The 11764-nt window shown below is 33.0% G+C and overlaps 2 protein-coding genes across 2 annotated transcripts; both read left to right on the top strand.

The window, feature by feature from the left end:
* The first annotated feature begins 4704 nt into the window (after positions 1–4704).
* LOC122596034 (fasciclin-like arabinogalactan protein 7) lies at positions 4705–6841 on the top strand. Its single transcript, XM_043768533.1, has 2 exons — positions 4705–4810; positions 5835–6841. Exon 2 carries the CDS (start codon positions 5851–5853, stop codon positions 6637–6639), a length of 789 nt encoding a protein of 262 aa, XP_043624468.1. The 5' UTR covers positions 4705–4810; positions 5835–5850; the 3' UTR covers positions 6640–6841.
* Positions 6842–7504: 663 nt separating this feature from the next.
* Positions 7505–11764, top strand: LOC122597819 (fimbrin-5). Its single transcript, XM_043770395.1, has 14 exons — positions 7505–7617; positions 7734–7904; positions 8341–8588; positions 8674–8845; positions 9041–9079; positions 9161–9229; positions 9316–9432; positions 9520–9731; positions 9820–9975; positions 10201–10400; positions 10487–10644; positions 10950–11046; positions 11125–11216; positions 11317–11764. Exons 1-14 carry the CDS (start codon positions 7531–7533, stop codon positions 11560–11562), a joined length of 2064 nt encoding a protein of 687 aa, XP_043626330.1. The 5' UTR covers positions 7505–7530; the 3' UTR covers positions 11563–11764.

Below are 11764 nucleotides of genomic sequence, written 5' to 3'. Positions count from 1 at the left end.
TTAATTAGTGGTGATCACTTTTAGTACTGGCCGGTATTAAGGGGATTTTTAGTTGATATATAAATATACTTCATGTTTGGTATATTCTTGTATATATCTATCCACAATCTCTTGTACTTAGATATATCTAGCTAGCTATAATCAGGGTTGAGCCAGGCTTTCTGTCTTTGGTCTATACTACATGCAGTTTTTGTTTATCGTTTTTTAACATATATATATATATATATATATATATATGGTATCGTAAAAGAAAATACACATTACTATTTACTAGTTTAATTATGGATCGATGTATATATGTTTATTAAATCAAGTTTGAGGAGTAGATTAATTAACGTGTTGTTATTTTGATTGTAACTATACATTATGGTTGTTATTGATTTTGAAGCTATGAAATAAAAACCATTTGGCTTTTAAAAGTTACAAGACTAATTTTAAAAGCAAAACAAGGGACCTGGTAATATAAAATGTACTACGATATGATCAAGCTAGCGTAACTAGATCATCATTTCGAGTTTTCTACGTACCTAGGATCAAGAAGACTACTACTGTAAGCTAGACATGTATTCATGCCTTAGTAATAAAATTAAACAAGAATAAAAATAAGTGATAGTGAGGATTATCATTTAAGAAAAAAAGTGAAAGTAATACAAGAAAAGTTAAAGGTGAACTGAAAATGAAAGAAATTTTAAGCCACTTGCTATGAGCTAGGTACTCAAGATCAACAGATAGATAATATTTTTGCATTCACTCGGCTGAGATATATCGAATTATTATTCATAGTAACAAATCAATTACTATATATACTGCATGGAATCAGAGTCTATATATAAGCATTTCAGTGAAAGTGGTTAAGTTTCAGATTTTGTAGTCTTTATCGGTGTTTGGGTTAGCTTATTATTAGTTTCCTGGCTGATTATTTATTTGTAGGGGTTTATTAAATATAGCCTTTAGGGCTGTGTTTAAGGTGCATAAATTGTTTGTACATTTACCATGAAAATCAAGGGGCGGACTTTTAATATAAAATGTACAAGTTTTTTATGCACGTTTAGGGCTGTATTTACCATTTTTCTTATTTGTATTGGGCTTATCTTTGATAAACCCCATTTTTATGACTTATTTTTGGATATATTTATGAGTTTCTCAAACTTGTAAGTTGTAATTGTAAGCAAATAAGTCCAAAAATAAGCTACTCTAAAAATGGGGCTTATCTATACTAGTATATAAAAATTATAACCCCTTGAAAATTTAACAACTTTGGACATGCGAAATTACTATTTTACCTTTAATTAATTAATTTACAATCATTCCATTATCTTCCAAAGATATTATCTCTACACTTTAAATCAAATATTCGTATAACAAATACCTACACTGCTTGACGTATTTGTCGACACCAATGGCCTTAGCCGTCACTATCCATCGATGCCATCACATCATTGTGATTGTCATCGTCGTCGCATTGCCCGGGTACCATGCTTGTCAAACGTAAAAAAAAGCCAAAAACTGAGAAAAGTAAACTACCTGGGCCCAAACACGCATCCATTTGGAATATCTGTCATTGTTTATCTAGCTGGTGTAAAAATGCAGATAAATACTAAAAAAAAGCACTCGAAATTGACCCCTATACAATCCTTAAAAATCGAATAAAACGACAAAACAACGAGTAATTCCATGTTTACCCGAGTGTCATAAGCGTTTAACTAGTGGCAGAGTAAAGGGGAAAATGGGGAAACAAAGTTAGCTTTTGTTGTGATCTTTGATTAGACAGATAACTCATCATCTCGATCTAAGGTTAAGTTTCTTTCTACCTCATTGGCTATCAAATGCTTATGTCAAAAACAAAGTTAAAACTAATAGCAATCATACTTCTGCCTTTTTTTTTTAGTGATCACCTGTGTTTGGTAAACCAAAGAAAATGTAAAAAGAAAGAAGCAATAATAATTATCACTAATAAAGGAAAAACAACATGAAACTGAAGTGCGCTTTAAATTCCAATCGTTTTCTCAACACCATGAGAAAAAGGAAAAACTTTCATGTATACCAGGATATAATTAATATTAATATATTTTATATATGATTATTACGAGTACTTAGTATGACGTACGTGGCTATTTACACTAAGAATTGAACACCTAAAAACTTGGATGAATTTGGGTCAAGTTCTATAATAAACTATAAACTAATTAATATATATACTCGGATGACACTTGAGAATTCCTAGGCTCCTAGCTTACCTAGCTAGCGGGCTTAATACTGGCCCAACATCACAAGCCAGCAGGCTCATGATCTCTGGCCCAGATTTCCGGCCCAATGAATATCTGGTACAAGTTTCGTACCGTAGAGGCGTAGAACCCCTTTAACTTTTCATAAACCTATGTCCAAATCTAAGAATAGATAACCAACACTCTAAAATCTACATCATATATATATGGAAACAGTCTGTGCTATTTCTCCTTTCTCTTTCATATGAAGGTGACAAACTTAACCATGGAAAGGTGTAGTATTAGTATCTATACGATCTACAAGATATAAACAAAAAAAACTTGACTTACTTTCTAGACATAACAATTTTACAAAGATTACAAATACTCATTTAATTAACAGTTTCTTGCTACGAAGTCATGGCCTGCAAAAAAAGGCCCAATACGTTCCAACCCAAATACAAACTTCTTCTTCCTTTTTTAAAAAAAAAAAAAAAAAAAAAATGGTTTATGGCAACAACCCTCAAATTTCTTGAATTATTAAGTTATCCCCTAAATATAATCAGATTAATATCACATGTACTGATGATGTACATGATATTTTGTAAAGTAAGATGTGCTTTAAATAATTGAACCACCTTTAGTAAATTACAAGATATACTAAAGTATTAATAGAAAATGCAATAGATTTCATGTAACGTTAAATTAACATTATTGAATACGTACTGTTCTCTGATTAATCATCAAATTTGATTTTAATAACTTACGTTAAAGTTACTATCAAGTTTTTTGTCCATAGCTTCATAATTTTTCATAATTTAATATAAATTATGAGGAAATATTAGGTAAAATATATCGTATTTATCTTAGGTAAAGCAAAAGGATTATGAAAAATTCAGGGGAGGGCTATGTATGTTTATCAAATTCAAAGGTTTAATTTGTAACTTTTTTTAAAGTGACAGTACATAATCTTAGGTAAAGTTTGCGGATCATTTTCCCATAAATTATACCGTATATCTCTATTTAAACCTTTCGACTTTTCAAAAACTTGATTTAATGATTATGAACTTAGTCGACATAGCCTATGTTCCTGCTTGTGTTACATATATACGAATATAAAAGCATAACAAACATATTTCGATAATAACATCGAATACGGTGAAATTAATTGCTTTAAGTATAAGTTAAATAAACACTTCCATCAAATACGCTAGCTAGCAAATTATTTATTATTATTATAAGCTGGTTCCTGTTAAAAAAATTCTCCTGCCGTGCCGCCGACAGGTTTGGTTCTTGGTGAAATATAGGCATCGCACCTTCCTATAAAACGCAAAAACCGCATGTTTTTATGTCACTATTATTATTTTATTAAAACTGTAGGATTCGTTTTTATGTTTTGTTACTATTTGATCCCCCAGATTTCAATGCATCTCAGATCTTGATTTATTTCTCTCTATATATGCTTTGATGCGTTTTCTAAATCTTTATTTAATATGAAGTCAAACATGTAATTCTATGTAGATTTGGTTTACTTGCATCTAGATTAAGATTAACATTTAACAAGCTCGTTTTTAGTTATCGAATCTTTTGATAAATTGCACGTTACAATATTAAGATTAATGTTTTGACATAACATCATTGAAAGTGTAGCAAAGGATTAAAACTTTTTTTTATTTTGGACCAAATTACAAAAAAATAAATATACGGTATTTGATTATAAAACTTTTTTTTTTTATTGATAAGAGGGATACTAATTTGATGATTTTGTGATGGTGGTAGGGTAGAGTGCAAGATTGGACACTTCCAAGACTATATTTGTTGTATACCCATTTTAATAAGTAAATTTGTTGAAAGAGAGTTTTTGATTGAGAAATCTCACCATGTGGGTATCCAATATGTTAAAAGGGTAAATAAAACTTTTTAGTAATGACACATGAGGAGGTACAAAATTAAATACCCTTTGGTATTGAGGCACTAATAAGTACATGAATATCATGTGTCTAATTAATGACCTCCTTGCTATAAGAATTACTCGTACTTTATTTGTTGATTGATTTGCCGATACAACTTTTGTGTAGATTTAAAGTGTCACAACTATGGATGTAAAGTTTTTGTTAGAATATCGAAATTCGAAAACAAATAAAAGTGCACACACACACACAAAAAAAAAATAAAAAAAAATCATGGCAACATACAAGAAAAATGTATTACAGTATTAATTTCCGCTTCAACATTAAGATTTTAAAATTACGAAATCCTCTCTCACGCTAGTTAACTAGGTCCATTCAATTTGATAAGTTTTTCATTTTTCCAAACACTCACAAAACAATTTTACTTCTTAATCTTTTTTCTATTTCTGTTATTGCCAAAATAAGGATATCATACCAAAAATTACAATCCAATTGAATAATCCTAAAGCTAACAGCAATATCTTTTGCTTGCTATTTTGACTTGTACCAACTCTTATTCCTCCACCAGCTGCCACTCTTAATCAGCACATTACAAACACTCTTATATTTATACTCTCATACATTCCAGTCTTAAAACTGCATTATATCATCTCACTCTTCACCTTTTTCTCTCTGAGTGAGGATTTCCTGCCAAAGGTCAGTCCTTTTTGCTCTCAAATGATCCATATTTGTTCATTACCTCACTGTTTGTATCTTCTAAGTGGGTATTGCTTTTTATAATCAAGTTTTGCTTTTTCTTGATGAACAGATCTAGATCTGTATCTATATCCTAGCTTTATATAGTACATTGCTTATTTGCAGCTACTTTTTGTTCTTGCAATAAATCTTTTACTGTTTTATAAGTGTTCTGCTAATAACCAAACTGTTATGTATCTTTAAAAAAATATAAAAGCAAGTTTCTTGATGGTAAAAGATGGGATCTTGGTCTCTAATCTTGGTTCTATGGCTGTCGGCAGAGCTACATATAACTTAGTGCATATATCATGTATATTTGTATTTGAACTTTTTATTATATAACTTTGATAATCTTGTCAAGAATTTTGACTCCATGCTTTTGGCTTCATATTAATTTGTTTGTTTCATGTTTTCTTGAACTTGAAAGTTGGTTTAGTAGATCTGTTTATGAACTTGGCAAAAAAATAAAATAAAATAAAATAATATATTTTGCTACTGATTTGGGAAGATGTGATGGTTTCTTTTTCTATATATATAGCATAATCTCTAGATTTATCTCCGTGTTTCTTGGCAAACCTGTTTTAGTCAAAGGTTAATTATGTACTTATCACAATTTACAACATTATATCCTCTTTAACAACATACTCAAACTACTGTTGTCCAACTTCAAAAGTCAAACCATCAAATTTCTCACTAGATCATGTAGTTTTTCATCTAAAAATTACCATTGTAAACTTGTCTTTATGGCATAGTTAGTCCACACCAATTGTTTTTCCTTAGATCAAACATATTCAAAATTTCAAATAACATTTTGATGTCAAAGTGCAACCCATTTGACTTAAAAAAGTTAAATATTAAGACCAAATTCTCTTGATCTAGTTACACTTGCACTACCTAACTTCAGTATTTTTTTTTTTAATGCTTTCTAAACATGTGTTAACTTATTTTACTTGCCATGATCTAATATTCAATTGGGTATATGCAGGATTAGATAATAGACCATGAAATCCATCAAGATTTTCATATGTTTTATTACACTTTTGTTCACATACACTCAAGCAGCAACACCAGCCAAATCACCACCAGCACCACCAACCATTGTCTTAACCCCAACTCCAGCGCCAGCTCCAGCACCAGACTACGTAAACCTTACTGACCTTTTAAGCGTGGCTGGCCCGTTCTCGACTTTCCTTAAATACTTACAAACAACCAAAGTCATTGAAACTTTACAAAACCAAGCCAACAACACCGAAGAAGGCATCACGCTTTTTGTACCAAAAGACAAGGCATTTACCAACCTCAAAAAACCATCACTCTCTAACCTCACTAGTGATCAACTCAAACAACTATGTCTATTCCACGCGCTTCCACATTACTATTCGCTATCCGACTTCAAGAACCTTAGTGGGTCCGGACCCGTTAACACACTTGCAGGAGGATCATACACATTGAACTTTACTGATGAATCTGGGACCGTGCACATTGGGTCCGGTTGGACTAATACAGAAGTTAGTAGCAGTGTGCATTCTACAGACCCTGTTGCAATTTACCAAGTGAATAGGGTGTTGCTACCTGAAGCCATTTTTGGAACTGATATTCCACCTCCAGCACCTGCGCCAGCGCCGGTTCCAGATATTGCTCCAGTGTCAGATGCCCCTGATGCGGACGATAGAAAAGGTAAGCCAGCAAAGGCATCAGCTCCTTCAGGCTCATGCCGGGTCATCGGGTGGAGCATGTGGCAGTTGTTTATGGTGGTGGCGATTTCAAGTGGATTTATGCTGGTGTTGTAAGATACAGAAATTGGGATGTTTGAATGAAGCTATTGAGAATTCAATTTAATTTGCAAAAAAAGGTGGGAAAAAAAAGAGGCTATTCTTTTGATATGATATTTATGTATTTCATTGATTGATATTGAAATGTGTAAGAAAAATTTGAGGTGTTTTTGCTGTATAATTTTTATTTGGTGTAGTAGAAGAATTCAATTCTTGCTTATTTTATGTTACATTACATATACTTAATGTCTTGTGGCATAGACTATCAATTGTAACACACAAAACATAATATATCATGTAGGTTCGATGCACAATGGTAAATAGATCATTTTTCATAACACTATCTATCTAGTAAATGTAGCATATGGCCCTATCATCATCTCTTTTTTGTTTGATTTTTCATTCCCCAAATTTACGCGGGTCCGATAGCCAATGCGATTTTCCCTCCACCCTCTATGCAATTCACCCACATTCCAATCTCTTCCCATTCACACACAAAAACAAAACCAAAAGTTACAAACAATAATTTAACGCTAAATCTATCTATCATCAAACCACGCACCTTACGTCAATTCTTCATCAATTTCTGCAATATGGACTAATATCGATCCTTGATCAAATCTTTTAAGGTTGTTATTTGCTTTTTTTTTCTTTGTAAATCCCATTTTTTTGTTTCCTTGAATGATGTGTTTCTTCGTATGTTAAAATGTTTGTTTGTTTCTTGAATACAAATATAATGCATAAATTACATATCATTTTGGGCCAGTTGTGTGATAAATCTTGAATGATTATGTGCATGGGTCTTTTTTGGAAGTTGATTATTCAGGTTTCGTGTCATTTAGACACATAATTTATCTGATTGTTGTTTATATGTTTCAAGATTTTCTCAATAGGGGAAACAAGAGAAAAATGTCTACATTCGAGGGTGTCTTTGTTAGTGATCCATGGCTTCAAAGCCAATTCACACAAGTGGAGCTTCGAAAGCTTAGAACCAAAGTATGAACCATTTCGTTTCATTTTTGGGTGCTTTGTCATTGCTTTGATGTTACAATTAATAATAATAGTAATAAAAGCTTGATTAATTTGGATGCGTTTGAATTTTGGTTATATAGTTCATTTCAGCAAGAAATCAATCGGGCACGGTCACAATAGAGGACTTGCCGCCAGCTTTGATACAATTAAAGCCCTTTAATGAAATATCAAGCGAGGATGACATTAGAAATATACTAAGTGACTCTTATTCCAACTTGGCCAAAGAGTTGGATTTTGAAGCTTTCCTTCGGGTAAGTTAATTATCACTTCATTAAATGGATCTTGATGGTTTACTACGCTCTAGGGGTTTTGGCATTGGACTTTGAAAGTGATTATCTGATTATTGCATTTTCAACTCATGGGGATCACATATCCGGTTTTAGTTAATCACCTTAGAAGTAGCTGTAACAAAACTTATACTGATAAGGGGTCATTTTACATGTTAAGTGTTAAATAAAAAGAATTCGTTTAACAGTCATAACGCAGAATATCTACCTATCACAAATTCAAACAGTAGATGAAAATTGAAGCACTATATTCTGCATACGGTTTTTGTCACATAATTATTTGATTCTAATCATTCCATATTGCACAATCAATTTATAAACACAATGCCAAAACCTCCTAATTTCCTTGATTTATGAAGAGGTAAGATGGGATTATGCTTTATCAATTCTATGTTTACAGGTATATTTGAATTTACAATCCCGGACAAGTGCAAAAATGGGGACTTCAAAAACTTTTAGAACTACTTCATCTTTTGTCAAATCATCTACAACGACCCTTCGCCACAGCATTAGTGAGTCGGAAAAGGCTTCATACGTTTCCCATATAAACAACTTTCTTGGAGAAGATAAATTTTTGAAGAACTATCTCCCATTAGACCCTACAACAAATGCTTTATTTGATCTTTGTAAAGATGGAGTCCTTTTATGGTATTAACAGCACACTGTTCTTGCATCAATCCGTCTATAGAAACAAGTTTATATTCATAGATACTTACAAGTATTGTTTCTGTAGTAAGCTGATTAATGTGGCAGTCCCTGGTACAATAGACGAGCGAGCTATTAACACTAAAAAAGTTCTTAATCCGTGGGAAAGAAACGAGAATCACACTCTTTGCCTCAATTCTGCCAAGGCTATCGGTATCACTGTAGTTAACATTGGCACTCAGGACTTGGCTGAAGGAAGAGTAAGTTGAGAACATTAAAATCACATATTATAATTCTAAGCTATAGTTACTAAAATGTACGGGTTGGTAACGGGTCAAAACGGGTTCGGGTCAAAACTGATCCCCTACGTCTAATTCCTACAATCACACAGCATTCAACGAAATCATAAACCCAACTTTGTACTTATTTTTTAACCTTTTGGTTCACGTTTACAGCCCCACCTGTTACTTGGGTTGATCTCTCAGATAGTGAAGGTAATTTTACGGTGTTACTTTTTGTCAGATACTTTGAGACTTGTATAATATTTTTTACTGACTTGCTGTTGGCGCTATCAGATACAACTTCTAGCAACCGTTGATTTTAAGAAAACTCCTGAGCTGGCGCAGATGGTCGAAGATAGCAAGGTCCAAAGGATTGTTCAGTTTGTTAAAATATATTGTTTGTAACTTCATAAACTTGATTTACAAGCACAAACTTTGTTAAATTACAGGAAGCCGAAGAGCTCATGGGTTTGGCACCAGAAAAAGTTCTTCTAAAATGGATGAATTATCACTTAAAGAAAGCGGGCTATAAAAAAGAAGTTACAAATTTTTCATCTGATCTAAAGGTATGCATATTCGGATAAATATGGAAAATCCACTTATCAAGACATACAATCGTTTTACTATATATATATGATTATTATTAATAATAGGATGGAGAGGCGTATGCACATTTACTTAACGTTCTTGCCCCTGAGCATGGAACCACTAAAACATTGGAAACAAAAGATCCCACAGAAAGAGCAAACTTGGTTCTTGAACAAGCAGCAAAATTGGATTGTAAACAATACGTTACTTCGAAGGACATTGTGGAGGGATCTACAAATTTAAATCTTGCGTTTGTCGCACAAATATTTCAGCATAGGTGAGTCTTGTTACTTCTTTTGATTCCTAAAAAGTCAACACAAAATTTTCATGATTATGTGATATGCTCTGTGTAATTTGGATAATAGGAATGGGCTTACTATAGACAAAAGTAAATCTTCGTTTGCTGAGATGATGACCGATGATGAAAGCACATCAAGAGAAGAAAGATGTTTTAGGATGTGGATCAACAGTCTTGGAGTTGAAACACATGTTAACAACGTCTGGGAGGATGTCAGGAATGGGTGAGTTGAAATAAATGACACATAACAGAACTACAAAAATGACGTAGAGTTAGAAACATAACATACTAAGCTCTTAAAACTACGCAATGCCTTTCATCTTACTGAAAAGTCCATAAAAACCTTCAAACTTTTGGCAACTACAACCAAAATTTTTATATACGAAAATGGACAAAATTTTGAAATGCAAAAGTCTGATTCATAAATTTACGTTTGTATTGTATTCAGATGGGTTCTTTTGGAAGTTCTTGACAAACTTGCCCCCGGATCGGTTGTGTGGAAGCAAGCATCAAAACCTCCAATTAAAATGCCTTTTAGAAAAGTCGAAAATTGTAACCAAGTTGTAAGGATTGGAAAAGAGTTAAACTTCTCCCTGGTCAATGTTGCTGGAGATGATATTGTTTCGGGAAACAAAAAGCTTATCATAGGTTTGTGATTTAGAAAAGATTATATTATGTCCATCAAATGATCAAGAAAATTACTCGTAGTAATCATGTTTCTGTTTTGCACCTAGCTTTCTTATGGCAGTTAATGAGATTTAGCATGCTTCAACTCCTTAAAAACTTAAGAACTCATGGTCAAGGAAAGGAGATAACAGATGCCGATATTCTACAATGGGCAAACCAAAAAGTGAAGACTTCAAGAAAATCGAAACAAATGGAGAGCTTCAAGGTAATGAAAAGGGGTTATTACATGCTTTCGATAGCCATCTTTACTTTTACCTGTAAAATTGGTCAAACTCTCTGCATCTTCAGTTACAAGGCTTATTGCCTACGATTGAAAATTTCAAGAGTGTCACCTTTTTATGGCTGAAAATGAAGATGGAAAACCCAAATGGAAATCAGTCCAAAATAGTTACCTTTTAATGCAATACATTATCAACTAACAAAAAATTAAAAAAATGTGTTGTGCACCTGAAATTTGTATAAATTTTAACCAGTGTTTGTCTACTGTTTGATGAACTTTATGTTATTTAGGATAAAAACCTATCGGATGGTATTTTCTTCCTTGAGCTTCTTAGCGCGGTGGAAAAGAGGGTTGTGAACTGGGGTCTTGTTACCAAGGGGGAAACCGGTAATCTTGTCACTTGATTGAGTTAGCGCAATTACAGCTAGACTTTATGAAGTTGATCTTATCTTTTTAAATCTACAGAGGAGGATAAGAAGTTAAATGCGACGTATATCATTAGTGTTGCTAGAAAGCTTGGGTGCTCAGTCTTTTTGTTGCCCGAGGACATTCTTGAGGTAAAGTTTAGATTCAGTAACGTAGTGAACAACATACGGTTATCATTAAAAATGAGTGACTGTTTTAGCCATTAAGCAATGAATTTAACTTGTCTTACAGGTTAACCCGAAGATGATTTTGATACTAACAGCAAGCATAATGTACTGGAGCCTGCTACAGAAGGCTAAATCTGATGAAGATGATAGACCACCCGATGAAGAGGGCAATGCGCCTGAAGAAGAAGGCAATACACCTGAAGAAGAGGGCAATGCGCCTGAGGAAGAGAGCAATGCAACCACAGATGAAGTTGCTAATAAAGTCGGTGTTACCCAAACGGAAGAAGGGACTACTGAAAACAATGACTAATTATGAAAACATACTATTAATCATTCATACTAATAAGTAACTTTTTGTTGTTCCCTGCTACCTCTTCTGTTTTGCTATCAAGTGGAGGAGAAAGCAACATTATTTTGTATTAGAATTGTATTTCGCCAAATGGCTAGACATTAGAGGTCATTTCGTGTTCATCTTGATTGATTGAACGCATTTGGGATGAGAATTGGAGCAA

Source organism: Erigeron canadensis, chromosome 4 (assembly GCF_010389155.1).
Source record: "Erigeron canadensis isolate Cc75 chromosome 4, C_canadensis_v1, whole genome shotgun sequence".
Taxonomy (NCBI): Eukaryota; Viridiplantae; Streptophyta; class Magnoliopsida; order Asterales; family Asteraceae; genus Erigeron; species Erigeron canadensis.
The sequence above is the reverse complement of the archived record's forward strand: the minus strand, read 5'-3'. Positions and strand labels throughout refer to the sequence as shown.